General features: G+C 44.0%; 1 protein-coding gene across 2 annotated transcripts; it reads left to right on the forward strand.

The window, feature by feature from the left end:
* The first annotated feature begins 4,757 nt into the window (after window positions 1-4,757).
* ARL8B (ADP ribosylation factor like GTPase 8B) lies at window positions 4,758-22,908 on the forward strand. 2 transcript variants are annotated; one of them, XR_005103830.1, is made up of 8 exons: window positions 4,758-4,996; window positions 14,262-14,342; window positions 14,969-15,042; window positions 15,468-15,561; window positions 16,187-16,254; window positions 16,478-16,548; window positions 17,885-21,087; window positions 21,473-22,908. XR_005103830.1 is itself a non-coding variant. In XM_037385008.1 (7 exons), the coding sequence occupies exons 1-7, from the start codon at window positions 4,874-4,876 to the stop codon at window positions 17,932-17,934; spliced, it is 561 nt and encodes a 186-aa protein (XP_037240905.1). In that variant the 5' UTR covers window positions 4,758-4,873; the 3' UTR covers window positions 17,935-22,908. The 2 variants fall into 2 exon arrangements, 1 of the variants encoding a protein (XP_037240905.1); XM_037385008.1 differs by having other exon boundaries at window positions 17,885-22,908.
* The last annotated feature ends 484 nt before the right edge of the window (window positions 22,909-23,392 follow it).

Genomic DNA, 23,392 nt, shown 5'->3' on the forward strand with positions numbered 1-23,392 from the left:
CCAGCATTCCTGAAGGTCATCACTTGCATGCAGCAGCTCACGCTGCAAAGTGTTTGCCAGCATCTACGAAATCAAAATGCTAAACCGACTGCGATCATTTATATTTTCACTGTCAATGATGGAAAATCTTACACCTTGCCAGCCTCATAGCTGCCACGTTTCCAGTCGGCTAGACTACTAGAAAGTAAAGGAGATTCATGAAAGGTAATGCCACCCAACAAACCTGACACCAGGTCATCTCAGTGGCACAACAGCCTGCAGATTTTCACCTGGGCTCACTTATAAGCAGCACTGTTTGAGGATGCAAGCATGCACCCCTCTGACATACCAGTCCGTCTCTCAGACAAACACACATGACGCTGGGAAACAAGATACTTCTGCTCACATCAGGTTTCACCCAGGAGTCACGCAGCTGCTGGCAGCCCCAGGGGTTCCTGGGGCAGCAGGGCTGTGCTTCCCTCCCTGGCACCTCCCTCCCCTTCTGTGCCTCTCCTCTCCTCCCTGGTGTGCTTTATGCCATCCTGGGCTGCAGAAAAGACAGGACCGAAAGGCATGCTAGCAGCAAGCAAACATCTCTAAGAAAATAAGGGTTGTATTTTAGTTTTCAAGGCATGTCTCCCTCTTAATGGCAAAGGAGTATTTTCTGGTTTAGCTCAAGCAGTAATAGCACAAAGACATGTTTCTTTTTCAGGAAAACTGTGGGGAAGACACAGTGAAATCCTTCCTTCACTTCTTCAGGTTTTTTAGTGAGTATTTATCCTGTGGCAGTACCCAAAAGTCTTGCAAAAGAGCAAGTCCTGAGTAAAACTACGGGAAGACGCAGTGTTATCTGCTGTGTGGTAGATTTAGGAACCATCTGCCACTTTAGTGTTCATCCCTTCAGAGGTGACCGCTAATCCTTTTGTTTAAGCATTTGTAGCATAAGGATGATGCATACCTCATATATGCTATCATCTGCCTCTGATTCTTTTGCTAATATTTTAAGGAGGACTTGAGAATGCAGGGCTGGAAAGAAACCCCACCTGCCAGTACTGCGGAGCAAGGCCCCCAGCCAGGGCCGGTTTGTATGTGCAGGTCCTCCTTCGCTTCCCCAGCTCTGAGAGCTTCTTCCACCGCTCGACAAGGGAGGATGCCTGACCTGGAAGGCACTCACAGTTTCTACGACATTTTACAAACAGCTGGCTCAGTCCTTCTTGAAAGAAAATCAGTGTCAAAGCAACCTGACGGCACAAACAGGGCCATGTGTATTTGCCTCCTTAGCGTACAAAATGTGAACAAGCAGAAATGCAAAATCTCAGAGCAATATTGGTACTATTATTTTGCCACGGTTCTTTGCTCAGCAGCAGGGGGAAGTGCCACACAGCAGGCTTCTGTAACTCATCAAATCAATTAGTTTCTTTGTCTGCATCAGCTAGTGGGAGTACTCTTTAGCCAAAGACAAATTAAAGAAACGTCCAGTAAGATATTCTATTTTGAGAGGAGCTGTCCTATTTTCTCATACTAATGACAGACTCAGAAATCCGTGCACAATTTAGCTCGTTATTAGAACTAATTGGTGCCAGGCATTCCATCCTCTTTGATACGGCTAACCATGGGTATGAAATTTTCTGAGTTAATGAACCATAAAATGGATTAAGAAGTTTCAAAGTGCAGTTCATATCACAGCTTAATTGGAAGGAGTATATTAGTTGGCTTTTTATGGATACAAAGGAAAGCCACGTTTTGGGGTGGAAAAGCACATGCACAGCTGCCTTCATGCCACCCGGGAGCTGGGAAGTTTCTCATTTCAGTGCCGCAGATCAGTGGCATTTGATGGCAGGCACCTTCCACAAATGCTCCACAGCACGCTGCGCAGCCCATGCAGCCGAGAAGCACAGAAATGGGCTTTTTTCTCTGCATGCAGTGCTTACCATTCCTCCTGCGTAACACCCTGCAGAGAGAAACCAATTAGTACAGCTTTCCCAAGGTCAGGAGAGTTGCCAAGCTGATGAAGGGCCAGTCAGGGTGGTGTGGATCCTCCTGATGTGGCCTGCATAGCTGATGTCAGACTATTGTGCCCTAGGACACAGTCCCAGTGGTTTTATGCCAATTTGATTGCAGTTGCTTTTGTACACCTGTTTTACATTGTTCTGAACAGGAGTAGATTTGGGCCCCCCGCCCCCCCTTTTCTCACCCATTGGCTCAGAAAAATAATGCAGTATGATTTAGAAAATTTCCTTCTGACAGCGATGGAGAACCCTTTGTAGGTGTCCCAGACATGGCAGGTAGCCTCGGGAGGGCAGTGCACACAGCGTTTGGCTGCCCAAAATTCATCAGCTGTACACACCGCTGCTCTCTCTTTATCCAGGAGTAGAAAGGCTGTCTGCCAGCTGCAAATATTATGTCACGGCCTGCCCATGTTTAAAAGCAGTTCCTGTATGTGATTTTGGTTAGCCAGGGATGAGGCTAGCTAAGCTGCAGCATTCCATGGAAAAAAAAAAGGAAAAGGCTTGTTCACTTCTGATGGCACTGTGTTATACCTGCTGCTGTATTTCTGCTCTTTGCAAGTATGAGCAATGCCGAGCAATGCCAAACAATGCCCAAAATTCCCAGGTACTGATTGTACTGCTTCCTTGTCTGCTCTTCTGCACCGCCTGAGCTGCTTGCCCACTCTCACTTCAGTACTCAGCCTCCATAAAACTACTTTACCTCTTAGTCTCCCCTCAGAGCTGGGATGTCCATAAGCAGGTAGTTCAGCCTGGGGTGAGGGGGAGAACCAGGAACCAAGCCCAGCCTGTGCTGGTCCTTCCCTTCCCAGTGCGGAGCTGGAGTGGGGAGGACCAGCCTCTGGCCTGTGCTGGGTGAGCCCTTGGGGCTGCAGAGGCTGCTGCATGGCTGGGGTGGGTGAGTGTCCGGAGGCAGGTTTCCAGCTTTGCCAGGGCTGTTTTGCACTTCAGCTCTTGCTAGGGAGGAAAGTGGTCCTCAGCCTGATCCTGGTGCCCTGAAAAATGCTGCAGAATTAATGAAGCACAGCAAGCTAATAAAGCGTGGCAGAGAGCCTTGACTCTGTTTCCACTCTTCATGCAGTGGCTTAGGTCCTTGGTATTTGTAAAATTTTTTGAGGACCATTGCAGCCAAGTGCAAAACAGTAGCTGTTTTCCAGCCTATTGACAACAAATAAATCCTGTTTGCCATCTCTTAATTTGAATTATGAACATTTTTCTGCAACATCATAAGAAATCCTGAAGAAAAAGGTTGTAGTTCAGGTGAATGGGAAACGTTCTTATTCCTTGGGCATCTTGTAGATGCCTCATTATTTTTTTTTCAGCTACATCTTAATTTGCTCAGTTCATGTCCCCTGCCTTGGCCTCATGCTGCAAAAGTCACCACTTAACTACCTTGAGAGCTGGAGCTACACAATTTGTGAATGATACAAACACTGGGATCCTCAGTGGTGTCTCTCTGGAGGACAGATGTTTAGAAAAGGACTGGAATTTATTATGCAAATGAAAATGCCTACAGCTTGTAAATCTGTATCACCCCCATCACCTTCCCTTTTAAAAAACATGCAGACGTGTGCATTGGTTTGCTTTCTTATTCTCCTGTCCTTTGAAGTTGGGGGATTTCTAATCTCCACATGCTATTTGCTTTACTTTATAGAACCAGGCTTAACTTGGCCAGGACTGAAAATAACCTGTTTACAGCTACCTGACTGGCACAGCAGCAAGGCCCACAGCGAATCACCTGAAAAAGTGCATGGATTTTTGGCAAAAACTTCTAGAGAATGGCCAGTTACATGAGAATAACTGAGAACAACGAGGTCATGTGGGCTTCTGCAAGTTCTAAGAGCATACATAGGGTTTTAGAAGGTATTTCACTTGCTTTAAAATGTATTTGCCATGTGAAATATATTATGGCTAATGTTTCTTAATCCCTAGTCCTCTGCAAGCCCAAGATTTGCCTGCAGGCCGGCTGCACCTCAGTGGCTCAGGTGACAAACCTGAAGGTCTCATGCGGCCAACCTGAGAGACTAACAAACTGGAGAACACATCAAGAAAAGCCCCCACAATCGTATGTGCAATTAGCACTCCACCCCAGGACGCAGTCTCGGTGGTGTGCTGCCTTCCAGCGCGGTGGGTGGCAGAGTGGCCAGGGCAGCTCTGAGGGCCTCGCTGGGCGGTGGGAGCACCTCTGTGGGGCCAGTGGGGCGAGGAGGGCGGCTGGGGCTGGGTGCGGGGCTGTGGGCTGAGAGTGCAGCGTGGCCTCCAGGACACCTGCGCCAGCGAAAGTAGCGGCCTGTGGAGCTGGGGCGTCAAACACCGCCATGGCACTGCACCGGGGCAGCCCTCAGGAGCCAGAGTCCTGAGTGAAGCTGCCTGAGATGGCAGGTCTGAGGAGTGCAAGTGGCCCCTCAGCCCGAGATGGCGGGGTGCGAGCAGCCACCTCTGCGCTCCGAGATTCCGGAACTGAGGAGTGCGAGCGGTCCCCTCACCCCGGGATGGCGGGGCCGAGGGATGCGAGCGGTCCCGTCCCGCCGCGATGGCGCGCTGCGCACCGCCCGCCTCGCCCACTCCCTCCCAAGATGGCGGGCCGCCACCGCCCCGCCGCGCCCCGCCCCGCGCGGCCCGCCGCCGCCCAGCCCTCCCGCCGCCGGTCCTCCCCGGGCGCATGGCGGGAGGCTACCGGCAGGGGTCGCTGCGGCGCCGTGCCGGGGGTCGCTGGCGGCGGCGCGGCCGCTCTTGCTGCGCCGTGCGGGCCATGCCGAAGAGTCATATGACCGCGGCGCGGGGGCGAGCCGGGCCGTGTGGGAGCGCGCGGGTGTCCGCCAGCCGCCGCCGCCGGAGCCAGTCGCCGGGCCCAGCCTGTCAGTGCCCCTGGGCCGCCCGCCGTCGCCATGCTGGCGCTGCTCTCCCGGTTGCTGGACTGGTTCCGCTCGCTCTTCTGGAAGGAGGAGATGGAGCTCACCCTGGTGGGGCTGCAGTACTCGGGCAAGACCACCTTCGTCAACGTCATCGCGGTGAGCGGGCCGCGCCGGGGGGGTAGGCCGCGCCGGGGCCTGCCGGGGGGCGGCCCCGGCCTGTGCAGGCCCGGCGGCGGGGGGCCAGCGCTGGGGCAGCGGCCGGGCCGGGAGCGGCCTGGTGTCTTGCTGGGCTCCCGGCGGAGCCTGCCTGGGGTCCCCCTCCCGCTCCCCGGTGCGCCGTCGGGTCTCGGACGGGTCGTGCGTTGAGCTGAAGCGCTGGGGTGAAGCTGTTCCGCTGGGCTGGGAAGCAGCTCGTCTGCCCTTGCTGGGCAGGCTGGCGGGAGAGGCGGCAGAGCCAGCCAGGGTGCCTGAGCCTCCATAAACCTTTGTGTGCTAATGGGAGCCGTGCAGACACCGATAGCCATATCGGAGCACAGCTCTACGGTGTGGTTGGAAGGCCTGTTGAAGTCAGCATATTGGTATGGCTGGGCTTGCGTTAGTGTAATGTGAAGATGGATGGCATAACACGTCTTCAGTAACTTTCTTCCATTCGACCTTTTTTCCAGTGCTCAGTAAATGATCTGTTTCCCACTCACTGTTCCTCTCAGATTTTCACTTATCCTGATCGCTGAAACTTGAATTAAATAATCTACTTTCTCTTAAGGTATGCACTAAGAAGTACAACTTCCAAGCCTGACAGCAGCAGGCCGATGAACTTACCTGCTGATCTGCCTGGAGCAGTTGAAGGAAGGGTGTGGGAATCCTCCTACATGAAGCTTTTCCACTGCTTAACAAGATAGAGTGGCTTGCCTAAGTGGCTTGTTCAGCTTCATCAGTGTCCTGTTCTGCGGATGCATGCGACCGAAAACATTCAAAGAATCAAGCTGGAATTTGGAAGGCCTTGTAGGGAGACCTGAGATGGGAAACCAGGGTATCTTTTGGTTTTGCAGGGAGCGTGACTGACTTGAGTCCAGTGCACCTAGAAGGGGAAAGCTGATGTGTTCAACCTTAGATTGCACATACCTTTAATTGTTGTTTTTCATTGGAGGCTGTCATCTTAATATTACTGAGTATTTTTTTGAATGTATTTATTTGTCAGGTGAATGAATTACTGGATACAAAAAGGCCTTTCATTCTTTTGCAGTTAGGCGTAATCCTTGTTACACTGACTAGCTGTCAAAATGTAACCAAGCTTTTGTGTAGTTGAGGATGTTAGCACTCTGTGGGCTTCATGATAATCATGGGAAATGGGTCAGCCCTCATAAAAGGTAACTCTATGTTATGTGAAAGTTGCTGGCCTAACCTGAGGATGCCAGAAGCCTTTTCCTTCACATACGGTAGTGGTTGCCACTATCTCTGGTCTTGCATTTCTGAAAATGGAACTCTGAAACTGTTGAACGACCTCAATCTGTGGTGGCTGAGCTGATGCAACTTTGGGCACTGAGGTTACTCTGCAGGTTTTTTGTCTTCTGGAGTCCTAGATGGTGATGAACCTTGACAAAGTAGTGCTTTGCTGTTTTGCCTGTGTGATACCAGCAGCACATCTCCTTTGGGGAATGATCTGTGAAACCGTACTGCTGATATGTGGAGTAGTACAGAATCGTAGTAGTTGCACATCAGTTTAGTCTGTCTCAGGTCTTTCAAATGGTGAAAGTACTCTTCAGTAAAGCTGATATCTGTATCCAGCTTGCTTTGCTAGGGATTGAATCTTGCAAGGTTTCAACCGCATGTTAAGATCACACCCAGACATTTATCTGAGTAAGTGTCATTCAAATAGCCTTGCAAAACTGAGTGAAATGAGGAAGTTGTTAAGCATAATGACACAGCCTAGTTAGCTGGTTTAGGTTTGGAAGTAGCAAGCCAAATTTATGAAGTTTTTAATTAGGAAATTTAGTGACTTTTTACAGAAAACAGTTTGAGGGGACTTGCTCAGCTCTTTATTATTGGTGTTAATAAAATAATAGTGTGAGCTTCAGTTACCAGTGCAATAGTGCTTCCCACAGAAGTAGTGCTATCCATGGCATGAAGAGCCAACTTCTTGTTAGTTGCTTCCTTGACTGACTTTAATTCAGAGTCTGCATTTGGAAATGAGTGCTGGAAAAGAATAACCACTCTCTGCAGGCCAGTTAATGGTTTGGATAGATGTAGCTGTGAAGCATTGGGATTCCTTAAAACTAAAATGAAAGGAATGACACAGCAAGATGCTTGTCCTTTAGAGTAGCTCTAAAAGCTGGGTTGCATACCAGGAACTTGGTATGGCTTATAAGGCTGCATTCTGTCTTACGAAGGGCTGTTACCAGTCTCTTGATAACAGTGAGTTTAATCTAATATAAATCTCTAATGTAATCTATGCCAATCAAATCAGACATATGTAACTAGACTAAAAACTCAAGCCAATTACACAGGAGGCTTGATACAATGCTTGACTGCCACTGAAGTGGAAAGGCCATGAAAAGCAGACAGTCCAGTTCTAGAATAATCTTTTTCTAGGTTGGTAGATGGTTTGGACCATATTTATTCCTCCAGTGTGTAAACAAGCACTTTGTTTGTAATCAGACCAAACTTAGTTTGACTAGAAGGTTTAAAAACCAGCCTTAGCAGTGAAATCTAGTTATAGCTAGGTACAACTAATGCAGCTTCTGCTTTGCTAAGGCTCTGTGTTAGTCACTGTCTCTAATTAGGTATTAAGCCTAAGTTTTCCGTGTGCATGAGTAAACTTGCTCACAAGGGAGGATGTCATTTCTTCCTGGTCCTGATTTCCATAATGTAGATGGCCTATGGCTCATATTCGGAGAAATTGCATGTCATCCCAGTATTGCATCTTGAATTGTTAGCCTCTTATCTGAGGGCTTGCAATGCCCATTATTTACTGGAGTCTGCATTATCTTCTGTTGTTTGCATCTCTGCAGCTAGTGTCTGTTAACAGACTTTCATCAGGCTTGCTGTCAAAGCTGGGAGTCCCAGCCGTGCTGGTGTGGGGAGGTACACAAGAAGCAACCGAGCTCCACAGCCATGTGATGCAACTGAAACATGACTCAAGTAAACTGACTCTGCTTCCAGGCTGCAGGCAGTGCATGCTGGTGAATAATGGGACACTTGTTCAGTTTCAAAAAAGTACTTTATGGAAGAGTGGTGTTTGCTATTGTGAAGTCTTGCTTGAAGCCTGATAGGATCCTTGATGCAGGTGTTTGGCACTGGGATATTGAAGCTGGATAGTCTGATCCACAGTGGACAGGAGAGGAGAACTGCAGGGCTGGGAGTCAGACTTTCCTGATACAACTGTCAGGTTTAAGAGCGAAACTCAACCTGTTCTGTTTGTGGTGATAGGATAAATAAGATCTCTTTAGTATTTGTGTCAACACCTGAATTAGCGTGGTGTGTTTTTTAAAACTTTGGAGCATCTGACGAGCCTTTGAATGAGGCCTTGGTCTCTAGAGAGAGGTGATTTTTGAAGTGCCTCTCAAAAAAAGATCCCTTTGGCTAGGTGGGAGTTGTGACTTCCTTCTGTCCTCGTGACTGTTAGAAGTAACTTTGACTTAACGAAGCCACACTGGAGAAGTGCGGAAGATTGCTCTAAAGAGCTTTGCTGCTGCTTTAGTGCCTTCTGAAGCACCCAAGTAGCTCATAAATAGTGTGTGTTGTCACTTCATACACACAGTAGTTAAGTGAGAAGGTTGATATGTTTTCAAGTGAGGTGTTTCTTAATCTCAGAAGTCTCTTGAAACGGATTGCCTCACTTCATTAGGTAATAAGGCTAGTGTGAGGTGACTCATACTCCACTTAATACCCTTTGAGGTTCTGCTTGCTGTACCCCAGATGGTCTGAAGCAGGTGACTGAAATGGGAATCCACTTCTTCCATTGTGATCTTAAGTTCCTGTATAGCGCTCTTTAAAAAATGGAAGAGCTTTAAGCAGTAACACCTGGAGAAAGATGCTTTCATGATTATCAGAGGCATGAAGTGTCCTAAGCTCTTATGTGACTGACTTCTAGATAGAAATATGCCTCTTTAGATCTTGTTTCACTGCTGTGTGGTTGCTACATGATAAGCAGACCATGTCTTTTTATATATTCCATTGAAATTGGGGTTGGGGAAGCAAAAATGTGTTTTCTTACCAGATACTGCTGTTTTGCTTTCTGCAGCAATCATTTGTAGAAGTGCTGTTGTAAAACCTTTTAAGGAGAGTTACATCATGAGGTTTGAAGCTTCTAAACTAGAGTTCAAGTTTCTGAATGTGACCCCAAGTAGCTGAAACACTGAAGTATTTCAAGAAGGAAGCTCGACTACAGTAGAGAGTTGATTTGCCCATGTGATGCACTTCTTGGTTAAAGTGATGTATGTTGCAGAGGAGGTTTAGTGTAGGGGTAGCTTTATATAATGCTAAAATGAGTCTGCTTTTCTGCTTTTTATTTTTTTAAGAAGAGATTTCTGAGAGATTAGGCTTTTTTTTTAGTGTAAAAAGAAAGAAATTTAGGGATGAACAGTGGGGCTGAAGGTAGTATGCTGGTTCAGGTGGATTGGAAGCGTCCTGGCTGGGAACCATACTCCAGTGATGTTGTCTCCTAGTTGGCTAAACTTGTTTGTGCACTCTTCTAGATGGATGAAAAGTATTCTGAGTAAAGATACAATCTTTGTCAGAGCTTATATGAAGAAGTTTGTCCTGTAACAGTAATGACTCATGTTAGCTTTATGAGATGCAAGCTAAGGCTGCCCTGACCTTCCCTGTTGATACGAAGAATCAACTTGTGCAGGCTGTGGAATCAAAATCTGGTGGCTGTGGCTTGGTGGTTGAGGGCCATGCGGATGGACCCCCATTGTAGGCAGCGTGCTTTCCAGCAGTAGAGAGCTACCACTCTGGCTTGAAAGAAAGACAAGGGAACAGCAGTTCTACTGCTGCAGTTGGAGTTCTGCCATTAATGATTCCTTTAATGTATTAAAATGAATTTTTAAGGAAGATACAGGAAGCAGGAATTCCAGTCTTAAACTCTACTTGATCAAGCTGCTTAGGGCTTGGTGCTGACAGTCTCGTAAGCCTAACTCCCTGGAAGCTGGTAGTCTTCTGGCCGTAGCATGTTGACTATGAAGAAGCAGATGAGGTAGCCAGAATGTGGCATGGTCTGTTTTGGGTTATTTTGCCTTAAGACAACTGAAAATGGTAGGTTTAGTAAGCAGCTTGTTGTCATATTAACTAAGTATTAAAAAAGACTAAACTTGCATCCTTCGTACAGTTCTGGAAACTTAGGTGATAAGTTAAATGCTTGTCTGAAGCCGCCTGATCCTGCCCTCTGTGAAAGGAGCTCTGTTCCTGTTAAGTAGCACGCTGCTGGCTCATCACTGAGGCAAGAGTTCTGTGGGTGCTGGTTGGCAAAGCTGCCCTGGCCTGTGGGTGAGCTGTGGGTGAGGGCGCAGACCCAGAGAGGCAGTCTGCCAGGGTTACAGGTAAGAAGCAGTGCTTGTGAATGTAGCATGTATGGTGGTGTTTCAGAGCACGCACCACAGCTAGTGCTAGTTGGTGTGTAACAGGTGGGCTAGGCTTGGACCGAGTAGCGAGATGGGGAGTGGACTTGATAAACACTGCAGTCTGTGCAGGAGTTAGTGCTAATACTGGATACAAGGTGAGCTGAACCCAAACTAATTGGTGCAGGTAGGTGTTGGCCCTGTGCTGGCATACAGTGCAGGGACTTAGTCTGGAAGCAGTTTTGCTCCTCTGAATAATCCTTATCCGACATAAGTACTCAGGCAGGTAAATGGGTTCATGTTGCACTAAAATCACATGTTTGGGTTCTCCAGGAGCTTGGAGTGTTGAAAAGGGAGCATCTCTTAAAGAGGAGGCTTAAAGAGTAGTCCTGCCTGTTCTTTCTGCATGTGGTCTCTGAAATTTGGTCTGTTCAGTCTCCCTCTTTATCTTTTGCATAGGGGCTAGAGTTCACTTTGTTTTCTGACCTTCACTGAACAGTTTGTATTAATGCTGTGCAGTCTGTATGACCTCAGAGCTAATGGCTTAATTCATAATCACTTCTAGTACACAAGGCTGATCTTCCAGGAGTCCTGGGTGAAGTGCAGTGTCTGCCTATTGGAATATTTGCAAGTGCTGAAAACGGATGCTATTGCTAGATTTGTAAGCAGCTACTCTTGCTGTCCTTGGTGAGTGAGCAATGCTACTGTGTATGACAACAGCCAAGCACTTTCAGATTGGGAATTGAAAATATTTCTGTGCTTATCAAACTTGTTTTAAAGCTGATGCCTATTTTAGAAGGAGAAAACATTGTATTGTGAACACACAGTGATAAGGCTGAGTAATCTGCTCTAGGGGGTACAGAGGGAAGTCTGATTCAAACAGAACTGCTTACTAATAAAAGCATATTCCTGTTCTACTGTATGAGTAGCTTTTGCATATGAATACTCTAAGATGCAGCTGACTTCCTGGCTTTTTTTCCTCTGTAAAGGTAGTAAACAAAAGCCCTCTAAATATTGGGTTTAGAGACTTATTTTCTGGGCCAAGACAGTTGGATACAATAGCAAAACATATCAAAGGAGATCACTGCCCGCTAGCAAAATTCATTACAATGATTTTAACCATTTTTGGACCTGTCTTAAAAGGTAAGGTGACTGCCAGCGGCTTTCTTTAGGTACGCTAACTGTGAATGAAGGAATACCTAATCATCAGAATCAATTTCAAATGAAGATCAGAGTTGCACAAAATCTGTAGTCAGGTGTGCCTCTCAAAGCTATAAAGTGCCCGCCTTGCCTCAGAATCTACAGCCTCCAAAATTCCTATGGAGAGGAAGGGTGTGCTTGTGTTTTGGAGGCAGCTCGGTTAAGGCATCTGCTCCCCTTTCCTTGCATTTCTGACAGTTCAGAAAGTATGTCAGATAGCACTTGTTTGTCTCGCCAACAAAGCAGAGTACAGAAAGCTGAAACTCAAGTTGTAAACTTGAGCACTCTGTAGTGTAGGTTTTAAGCAAGTCAGAACAAGTTTTTATGCTACCTGGATGTGTAGCATGGGTAGAGTGCATATAAGGTACAGCAGCTTTTCTGAAGATTCTGTAAAAGTTTTTGTGGCGGGTTACAGTTATTTCTTAAACACTACATTAAATGTGACAAATGAGGTGCTGCTGTGATCTGAAAGAATCTATATCCTAAAAGAGCTATGGGAGCATGAACTATTGATAGGAACAGCTCTCGAGCGAAGAATCTGGAAGTATCTGAGTGGGAATAGCTGACGGCATATTGGGTAATATGAAGCAGCACAAAGTGATGGAGGTTCAGGGAGCGCTTGGGAGATGTTTGGTTAGAAGATGTGGGTGTAGGGTGTGACTGCAGAGGCAGGAATGCAGTGGTGCTTGAGCAACCAAAGCAAGCTGACCCTTCAAAGGCAAGATTGGCAGTGCACACTTTATGAACTAAACTGTATCAGCCACGGAAAGCACGGTTAACCATCTGCTGCTGAGCTACATATAATCAAACTGGCTGAAGGGGACAGCTCATACATTGGGCTTTCAGGGCAGGAATGGGAAGCGAAGGACAGGCGTTCAGGTTGTGTGCCTACCTTGCTAAGTTAGCAGAAAGGTTAAGAGTAGTTTCAGTCTCGTCCAGCACTATTTCAGATACATTGTCTTCTGTGTAGCTTAAACAGGTGAAACTTTTTTTCAAATGAGAATGTGGAACAGCTGCCTCATGAGGTTTAAGATGTCCATTTTTCAGGTCATCAATGTTTTTGCTTTTGCATGCCTTGGTTTCAAGGACTTAGTTTTGGGGTTTTTTTCACTCCTTTTAAAAAGCTGTTAGTCTGTGTAGCCATACATTTGGAAGGTGGATCTTCAATGTGAAAAGTCGCCACCTGTTCAGGGGACTGCTGGCTTCAAATCTAAGCTCTGGATGTATTTCTGTTTTGGAGGTCACCAGCAAGCTCAATGTGCCGTTTAACTAAGGACTTGGCCAGTTAAAGCCCAAATGAGAGTGCTATAATCTGTATATTTTCACTTCTAATGTTTATCAACATTATACTGGAGTCTGTACTGTGTGAAGCTTGCAGCTTTGGTTTGTTAGTGGAAGATCACATGTTTTTTAGGGGTGTGAAGTTGAGGGAACAAGCTGAAGGAAAGCATGGGCTTTTGAGCACAGAAGTGAATGACGAAGCATTGGCTGATGGTCTTCTGGTTGCAACCTCTGAACAGCATGTACTCAAAGCATACAAAGCGTGCAAAACTAAGAAGATGTAGTTACTACTTCCAGCTTGTGAGCAGTTGGGCCCTAACTCTATGGTGATGCTATGTGTGCTTCGTAGATCCTAAAGCACTTTAACTAGGGCTGGGTTCTCTGTGCAACATCAGGGAGAGAAGCAGACTTTCCGTTGCTGTGACATCAGACCCTAATTTACTGAATGCATTTGAGTCGACCTTTTTTTCCAAATCTGCCTGACTGTCTTGGTTCTGTTACACATAATGGATGTAGTGAGATACATAATGACCACTATTTGGTGAAGGAGATTCACCTTCTGCCAAACAGCTAAGGGAGCATAGGAGAGATCTGTGCTAGTGTTGGTAACACTTGTTTTGGCTCCTGGGTTAGCTACAGGAGATAGCTGTGAACTTGGCTTTCAAGCTGTTACAGATAAAAGTGTAACAGACAGTAAACCAGCTGCTACTAGAGAACCTCTCTAATGCAACACTAATTTGCAGAGGTTATGTTAGAGCTTAAAGTGACACTGAACCTCTGGTGAAAACGGGCTGGGCTGGAATACTCCAGTTGCATTTCGATTGCCTCTTCCACTGCTGAACAAGCTGGGCACTGTCTAGCCTAGCAGGAAGCAGACCTGTCAGGCCCTTCCACTTTCAAGCCTTTTAAAACTCCTCAGGAAGTTAGCCCATACCTGTGGGTTGGAAGCTTACTCCACAAGGGTGATTTATTGCTGTAAATGTTGTCCATAGAGTAGCTCGCATCAGAGGAAAATCTTCTGGATATTTCTAGCTTCCAGGTAACTAGGAGATCCTGACTTACAAAACTTGGTTCCAGCAGAAGCAGGGGAATGGCTCTTTCCCTATACTTGCCCTGGCTGTCCATCTGTTAAGCTATGCAAAGCACTTCTCCCCAAGTAAATTTACTCCCCTGACTGCCTCAAGGCTTGAAAAATTAAGTGCATGTAGGAAATTACTTGACTGACTTCACAGAAGCTTCAATAGACATGAATATAATATCTATGACTTCTTGGTTGTAAAGCATTCAGTTGGAAGGCAAATTGTTAGAAAAAGCTTATGAAATTTTACTATGTAAGCTAGCTGCATCAGATAAGCACTAAATTTAACTTTCTTTTTTTTTTCCAGTCGGGTCAATTCAGTGAAGATATGATTCCTACTGTGGGCTTCAACATGAGGAAAGTTACGAAGGGTAATGTTACAATAAAGGTATGTTACCATTGTTGACTGTCTCTTTTTAAACCCAAGCAAGGTTGTTTTCAGCTTCTGGTTTAAAATTTGTTCGCTCTGTTTTGCTTCCACCATTGAGACAAATATAGGAAACTGGAGAGGCTCGGCTAAATCTGTCAAACAGCTTAAGAATATACTTGTGTTTATTTATGGGGTTTCTTAAATGAGTATCTGTGTGTGTGACTTCCAAGTTCATGGACTAGTTTAAGCAATGTTGTGATAATGCTGTCTGGCTTTAATCTGAATTAATTTTCACATGTTTAGGACCCAGAAATCCTCCTCTTCTGCTTATCGGTATTGCTTAAGGGAAGGCTTACATCAAAAGCAAGGCTTTAAATTAGTATATTTTATTGTATACCACAGTGTGTAAACTTAGTACACCGATGTGTTCTTGCATCTGGTGTAAGGTATTCTAGTTTGTATCTTATGTTATTGGGCCTGCAAGCTTTGAGCAGCTGTACAAGGGATTATTTCTGCTCTAATATGAGAGATCCTGCAGATGGGCTAAGGAGAAAGGAAAAACTGTTTTGATTTCTTGTCTTATCTGTGTGTGACATGTTTAAACATAGTGCATGGCTAAATTGTCTTTTTCCCCTTGCCTTAAGATTTGGGATATAGGAGGGCAACCACGATTCCGAAGCATGTGGGAGCGATATTGCAGAGGAGTTAATGCTATTGTGTAAGTGTGGCCTTCCTTCAGCTAGTGCTTAACTTCAGGTTTGCTTTTCTTCTGTGTATAGCCTTTCTAACAGTGCATGCTTGACTTGGTAGTACTTGTTTTAATTTTGAAAGTACTGCAACCATATTGACCTTTTTTACCTGTAAGTTCAGGGCTCAAGATGGGTTATTTTCTTACCTGTGTCTGATCTGGAGTACTAACTACTTCCTGTCTGAACTGGATGGCACTGCTGTCTAACTGAAAGAATCTTCTATCTACTCTGATCTTAGAGATTTATTTTTTTAGAAGAACCAAATTCTTTGCTTGGAAGACTTAGCTTTGTTTAAAGCCTTGTTGAATGTGCTCAAAACTGACAGTGTAAAGGAAAGACTGCTGTTTCTGAAGTAGTTAAGTCTCACTGACTTAACCTTAAATTCTCTTTAAAGCTACATGGTAGATGCTGCAGATCGTGAAAAAATAGAAGCCTCTCGAAATGAGCTGCACAATCTTCTAGACAAGCCACAGTTACAAGGAATCCCTGTAAGTAATATTGACTTATACAGTATTAAACTTGCTTGAGGAATGTGCGTAACTTTAGCAGCTCTGAAGTCTGGCTTGAACTCTTAAGTCAAGTGTAAGGCCTAACCCTCCTGGTTAGTACAAGCATGAACAGTAGTGCCTTAAATCGAATTGATGACCTTAGTCAATCCTTCAGGTGTTTTTGTTGCGGGGGGGGGACGGGACAGTAGTTTAAGAGTATTCCACAGTATGAATTTGTGTTCTCTTTGAGGGTCTGCTATAGCACAGGTTAACCAGAGTGTAGTACAGAAGTATAGAGCAACTTTGGGGAATCTCAGCTGAAAGTCTACAGGGATTTTCCTCAGTTTTATCAGCTGATGCATTCTCATACTTGCTTTTTGCACATAGCAGTTCTTGTGTCCCCTCTTCCCCTGTGATTAGGTCACTCTTCCTTCTTGATCTGTCACATTGAGTTAGACTTAATAGCCTACTGCAGACTGCTTGTCAGACTCCCCTGAAGTTTGTTGCTTGTGTTGGGTGGGGTTTTTTGGGTGGTGTGTGTTGTTTTGTTGTTTTTTGGTTTGTTTGTTTGTTTTTTTTTTTTTAAAGCAAAGCTGCAACTGTTTCCTTTTACTCTGGATTTCAGGTTTTAGTACTTGGAAATAAGAGAGACCTTCCTAATGCGTTGGATGAGAAACAGCTAATTGAAAAGATGTAAGTCTAACATGTCCTAAGAAAGGCTACTTTAACTCTATAAATTAATTTCTGTACATAGGGTTGTTAGATTAAGAAGCTTGCTTCTATAAGTACAATACTCAGCAACGGGAGGTAGCTGAAACAAGTTATGTGGAGAAGATGAAGGGGAACAGTTTAGATTGTCAGTATAAGACTCCATGTTACAAGTGAAGTGTATGTTGAAATGTTCTCTCTTTCGTAGGAACCTTGCTGCTATTCAGGACAGAGAAATCTGCTGCTACTCAATTTCTTGCAAAGAGAAAGATAATATAGGTAACTATTAATCTAAAATGCTAAGCATTATGAGGAGCTGCCAGAGGATGGATTGGGGGATTGTGACTTCTTAAACATAAATTTCCTGGCTTCAGGAAACTGGTAACAAATCAAAGGACAATGTGTAAGTGCAATGGTTAAATTCTGTGTAACTCCTTATAGCAGTGAGGACTGGTATTAAGGTGGTAGGGGGTGTAGTTGGCAAAACATATGTCAGTCTCCTGCAGAATATGCTGCCTGCCTTGAGTTAGTTTGCAGCAAATAACTGACTGGTCTCACTCTTAGCTTGGCCTAAATTGTTTTATAATTCTGTCAGGTACTCTCAACTCTGCCTTGCTGCATGAGGTTAGCAAGTAGTCGCCGCAAGTTGTTTCTCAACAGTTACTCCCTTGAAATAATCTTCTTCCCTTGCTGTTTTATCAAAGTGGTTCATGTTGTGGCCTGTGCTAGTCACTACTCCGTGCAGCCAAACAGTAAATTTTTCTGGTGCTGACATCAATTGCTTTGGGATTTCTGGAGTTCAAAGGGAGAAACCATGGCACTGTGTAATACCAAGTACTACTTGACAATAGTATTGCAAGTGAATGGAGTCATCTCAACGGAATGAAAACACAGTACTTCACACACTTACCATCCTTCTCCTGGTGCCTTCTTGTGGCTGCCATGAGATTAACACTAGTTCATTGGGAGGCTAACATGAGTTTACTAATGAGGGAAACTTCAGGCTGGTAATAACGGGAACAAGCTATAGACGACACCAGAACTGCTTTGTATTAAGGACTTTGCTTCTTTCCAGGAGAAATTAACAGCCTGTGGAACTCTTCTGGCTGCTTACCCAAGAAGCCCCTATCACCTTGCCATCAGTTAGATTCAAACATGGTAGATGGGAGAAGCAGATACTCCCTTCCATGATACTTCCTGCACAAGGCTTACAGCACAGCTAAGCATCGCTGATGGGTATAATGCTAGTGCATTTCCCTTCCTTAGGAGACCCCGTTTCAGGCATGGGGGGTGCTTGATGCTTTGTATTGTAGGCGTAAACTAACTTTGTTCTCATCAGTTGAGAAGTGGCAGACTGGCTAAGTAGAGCAATGTTGATCTAAAAAAAGGATGCTAGGTAGTTACAGGACCAAAGCACAGACAGCAAGCATTCAGGAAAAAAAAAATAATAAAATCATTCTGTTGATCTGTCGTGGACCGTCCTTTAGAGAATGGCTGGATATTCCTTTGTATGGAATTGTCATGTATTTGAGGACACTGGCATACCAAAGCGATGCCAATTATACAAATACAAATAGACACTTGAATATGGAACTTCTCTTCTCTCTCTCTTTAGATATCACGCTTCAGTGGCTTATTCAGCATTCAAAATCTAGAAGGAGCTGAAGTCTTCTTGGAATCTCCAGTACCAGTTGGCCATAATCTCAATTGTCCACTTCCCTCCATAATGAGATATTACCCAAAAATCCTGTATCAAGAATCTGCCTTTTCACGGTTCATTTCTCATGTGCACTGCTGAAGACTTGTATTCTTATTCTGTCACAAAACAACTAGAGTTGTCATGATAAAGTCAGCACAAATATTTATTTTACAACCATCTATGGTGGGAGGGTTGTGGGGGGGCTTTTTAACAAAAAAAATAATCTCTCTACCATGTTAACTATGATGGTACACTCTGTTCTGGTTTTTCAGGGCCAGGTTTTTATATGATTTTCAGCAAGTGTTTTATTTCTAGTGTTTAGTGGCTTGAAGATGCTGATGCTTGACAGCATTAAGATTCTGTAAGGTGCCACATACAGTAGTTAGAAAACATTTAAGCGTGAGTTGTGGGATACTGATTTATCTCACAAATGCATGTGATGTGTGTATGTAAGCAGAGAAATGGAAACTGTGGAGGGGAGCACAAGGCATAGATCAGCATCACTAATCTACAGCTGAGATTTTATCCTGTCACTTGAAAAAGAAAACTCCAGTGGTGAATTAGGAAAGAGTCAACTCTTTAAAATCATTTTGTTGCTTCCGTTTAACATTTGTGTGGGGGATGGGAATGGACTGTTCTGTCAAGCTTTCAAAAATTGGAGTATTCCAGCATGAAAACAAATTGCTAGGAACATCAGACTTTGTTCAATTACATTTTTCTATCTACAGATCCTAGTGGTCTCTATCTGAAACCAGAACACGCATTCTGAGCAGCTGCATGACACTTAAATTACTGATGTTTTTGTATAGAGTCAGCTGTTGACCATTAGCACAATATCTATGTAATTGTCTAGTGTCTCTCCTGCTCATGAAATGGCTGGGCACAGTTTCAGCTGGTGCTACGGAATACCCAGGCTATTGTGACAACTCTAGACCTGCCTGCTTTCTTGATGTAACCATGTGCAAAGTCTGTAAGTTGCAAGATGAAATGTTCTACTGTGTCAAAGCACAAGAGAGCCAATGAATTGATCCTGTTTCTTGACTAGCTCCTGCAGTATAGGGAAGTATGTATAAACTAAAGATTGTAATGTTTTTGTAGCTTTACTTTCTCAATGTCTTCAGTATATTTAAAGGGACAGACTTGTTAAGACTGGTTTGTTCATACAGTAATGTCAGTGTAGCTTTCTAGTGTATGCAAATACATGGTACACCTGCTTGTGTTGCCTCACACTGTGTGTGATTCTTCACCTAAATGTAGAGTTTGCATTACGTCGGAGTCTTTGGTTGGAAACACTGTTTAGTCCATATCAGTTATGACAAGCCAGTTTTAATTTAGACTGCCATGGCCTTACTGGTTTGTACCAACTATCGCACTGTTGCACAGACACTACGTGCTGCCTGCATTCAGTCTGAACTTGCATTTTAACTTTTTGTCCCCTTTCAGTTCTCTGAAGCATGATTTCAATTAATTCATACTCTGGTGCTGTAGAGGAGAAGGGTATATTAACCTTGCTGCTGTAGTCCCTAGTTCACCAGGAACTGCTACAGTTACTTTTATTTAGCAAACTTGCTTGTGCCTAAAATAAGGAAACTAAACTAGAATGTGTGAATCTTTGTGGGGGACCAGGTCACTGTTTAGTTAACTGGCCTATAGCTAAACTTGATGTGTTTGGTGTTTATATACTTCACTGCTTTCAGCTTTTATGGCATCCAAACACTACCAATTGTTAACCTGTGCATTACTCTCTGCATGTGAACAACTTATACAATTACTGAACTTTGTAAATACGTGAATTTTTTAATTTAGGTGGATGCATATGTTGGTTTACTGCTCTTCAGCTTTATTCAATAAACTTATGTTTTGAGGGTTGTATTGACACTTAACTGACTGACTTGAGTTGATGTGGCTTAACCCATGGCAATACATTATGGGCTGTCTGTCTCCATTCCCACAGGATTACACTGGGGGAAGAAGGCTTGGTAAATATCTGAGTTTATGTTCAGTGGTTCAACTATTCAAGTGAAATGCTTATAAACTACCTTTCAGGCTTGGGGATTTCTGGGCTTATATGAGCAAGCTGCGCTAGTTGGTCTCAGCAGATCTCAGTGCTTTATTATGTTTATGAAAAGCACTAATTAGTCAGCTGGAGGGTCTTAAGTAGGAGCAGCCTTCTGGAGTTCTGTCTTCAGGAGAAAAATGCATGTGTCTACAAGCTTGTTTCTTGTTGTCAAGCCTAGAGCTTTTCTAGCACAAGTGTCAGATCTATCAGTGCCTGATCGTTCACTACCAATTAAAGCATAAAAATTCTTATCTCATTGGAAAGTGGGACTTTTGTTGACTGAGGTCTTGACCAAAATCTTTGCTGTGATTTTAATCTGAAGTTACAGTGACTATTCTTTTAAGTGCTTTGTTGCATTAATTTCTCATAGATCACTGATTTACTTACAGGACTGTATGTCAACATCTTCCAAGTAATGGTAACAAATTGGATGTTTCTTTCAAGCTTTCAAACTTACTGAGCTGTAACAGGTTAGTTTTTAGGCCTGAGTACTGGTCACTTAGCATCCTTCACGTGTAATTCGGCTGGTGAAATGGACTAATGAACTCTTTGAGTAAAAGATCATGTGTGTAGTTCTTCAGTTGATGGGAGTTTCTTGCATGCAAAACAAGCTACCTGGAGTTAATACTCAAAGCAAAATGCCTCTAGACACAAAATCTGAAAATGGTGTTACTGCTGTAAGATTTGTCACCCTGGCTGGTCTGATACCAGTACTGATAGCTTAAATCAGCTGTGGTATGCACTTGGCCAACAGCTGTTTGCTTGTGGTATTTCAGTAACAGTTTCTGTTTCTAAATGTAAATAGCAAGGAGAGCTATGCTGGCCACTTAGGATGTGCGTACTCTGAAAAGTACACTTGTGTTAACGTCACAAAATGACTCCACCTAGGTTTTCACAGCTATTCTTGTACTGTTCTTCCAGATGCCCTTGGTTATTCACGTGGCAGAAACGTAGACCTTGGAGTGACTATTTGAGTCCAGGGCAGAGGATGACACTTCTTCTGTTTCAGGGCTTGATTAACTTGCCAGCTACCTTCATTTTGAAACCAAAGGGAAGCACAGTAAGTCTTTTCAGAGAAGTGAGGCTGTTTTCAACACTTTCAGCCTTGGACTGAAAAAGCTACTTGCTCATCTGGCATAGTTCCGTCCAAGGTTAAGTCTTTTCTGTTCTGATAAAGGTGTGGAGTCTAAGATAGGCGTTAGCAGTATTGTCTGCTGAACTTGGATGCTATAGCTGTGTTCTGCTTCTAGAAATCTGTAGAGCCAATCTATTCTCTCAATGATTACTTGTCTCGGGCTCTGTAGTGAGCTTGGACAGTAAAAAGAAACTGATTAAATTTCCCATTCTCTTAAAAGTTGCTTTTGAGGATGCACTTTAGTAGCATAGATTATTGTACTTAACATCAATAGCCATAGTCCTGAAACTCTCTTCTGATGTATTTGCAGGAGGCATTGACTGGTTTTCTTACTGTGCTACCCGGTCTTGCGCAGCGGCAATTACTGAGCCAGAGAGAACTCCTGGTCATGAATATGCATGCGAGTTAGACATCAGTTATACCTTTGTGATCTCATGATGTGTTGGTATCGTACGGTGTGCTGATGATTTAAAATAGCCATCAACTCTAAATACTTGGTGTCGGTTTTGTTCAGTACAAGTGATCGCTCTTACTGGTCACGGAGCAGCAAGTCTCTAGACTAAATGGGGAAGAAATGTTTGTGCGTGCACCCACAACGCTGGGCTGTGCGAGGGTTTTCCTTAGAGTATTTATTAGTGCCCTATCAACTTTAGGGTGGATGCTGGTTTCTTTAAGTGCAATTACAGTGCAGCATAATTCTCATCATCGCTCTGAGTACAGCTGAGTGTCTTAGCAGTTGCACAGAGCAATTCTGTCCTACCAGTTGGCAACATGAAAGATGCGCAAATGTGGAGCTGTTTCATGATCTGTGGAGCTAATAATCTAGTTTCTTATGGATTTGTGCTATCTCTTTGCATCTTTATGGAAACGGGCTGGAAAGACGGTCCTTTTTGGATGCTGACACATAAAACTGCATAATCTTCACTTTCTGGTAAAAGAAAAGAGGCCAAAGAAAATGCCTTAAACAGTCTCTCTTGTTAAATTAATATAGGAATGTTGTGCAGGGATCTATAATAACTTGAAGTATGGCTTAGCTGGATTATTGAGCTTTTAACTTTTCTAAGGTTTAATTTTATAGTTACTGTGGCTGTGCAATGGCATGTCATGATTTGCTTTGTGCGTGTTTACTGAATGTGAAAGAAATGCGCTTCCTCCTGGTAGCATGCCCCAGCACTGCTCCCTGCTGACTTGCTTTTGCACTGACCCTGACTAGAGCAAGCTGTATGAATTCCGAGTAGGGGGGTGTAAATCAGGTTATTTAAGCTATCTTGCCAAGAGCGGTGCATTGCTGATTGCATGAACAGCAAAGCAATGAATTGTGTTAAAGGAGAAGTAACGTGTGAGTGCCTGAGAATAGTACGTGCTTCAGGACTTTTGTTCCCAAAACATGAGTGTAGAATGACTTGTCTCACTAGATCATAAACCTTCAGTGAGTAGTCTGTTACTTTAGGATTACAGATTCTGAATGTTAAAAGTATGCCTTGGTGAAACATTGGGGTTTTCTTTTACATGTCACTTAAATGAGAAACACGGAATGGCACTCAAAGGGGGTATGCACATACTCTTTTACAGGAGAAGTAAAATCCTTGATGTTTTTATTTCCGTCACAGTGGAAGGTGGGTAAGTAGACCTTCATGCCAGGATTAGTGCCTTTCAATTATGACATTACAGGGTTTATTCTGTTAAAGGCAACATCTATCAATGTGATCATTTTGAAGTGCTTCAATAAAGTGTTGTTGAAAACCATTCTTTTGCATCTTCATCTGTAGTAGTGGAGCTGCTTTTATTATTAGAAATATATAAGAAGCCCTGGTTACCACATTGTGGGGAACATTGTTACACTGAAGCTGAACTAAACACATCTATGCTAAAATTTGATTCTTTAGATGGTCTGTGAGAGGAGCAGAGCGCTGGACTCCTTGAAGCACTCTTCTAACGATGCAGAAAGTGGTGTTGCTTCCATGTAGGCAGATACGTTCAAGTAGTAAATTCAAGAAGTCTTCCGTGGCCCTGTTGGGAAACTTCGTGTTTTAAACACTGTGCGTTAGCAGAGCGGTTTCTCTGGAAACCGGTGGGAGCATTAACTACATAACTTCCTCCTGATGAGAGTGAGTGACCGTAAGCCTTGTGCTTGGTGGGGAACAACTTTGAGCAGTTGGTCTGTCAAACTGTCATTTTCGATTACGGCTTTGCTTTAGATGCTGGAAGCATTTGTTGGTCTTAATTGTTT

This window comes from Falco rusticolus, chromosome 4, assembly GCF_015220075.1.
Source record: "Falco rusticolus isolate bFalRus1 chromosome 4, bFalRus1.pri, whole genome shotgun sequence".
Lineage (NCBI taxonomy): Eukaryota > Metazoa > Chordata > Aves > Falconiformes > Falconidae > Falco > Falco rusticolus.

Bases quoted from the DNA above. Each gene is read 5' to 3' on its own strand.
- ARL8B (XM_037385008.1), top strand. From the start codon at position 4,874: ATGCTGGCGCTGCTCTCCCGGTTGCTGGACTGGTTCCGCTCGCTCTTC. The intron at 15,043-15,467 runs GTAAGTGTGGCC...TTCTCTTTAAAG, and splicing joins AGAGGAGTTAATGCTATTGT to CTACATGGTAGATGCTGCAG. The intron at 16,255-16,477 runs GTAAGTCTAACA...TCTCTTTCGTAG, and splicing joins AAACAGCTAATTGAAAAGAT to GAACCTTGCTGCTATTCAGG.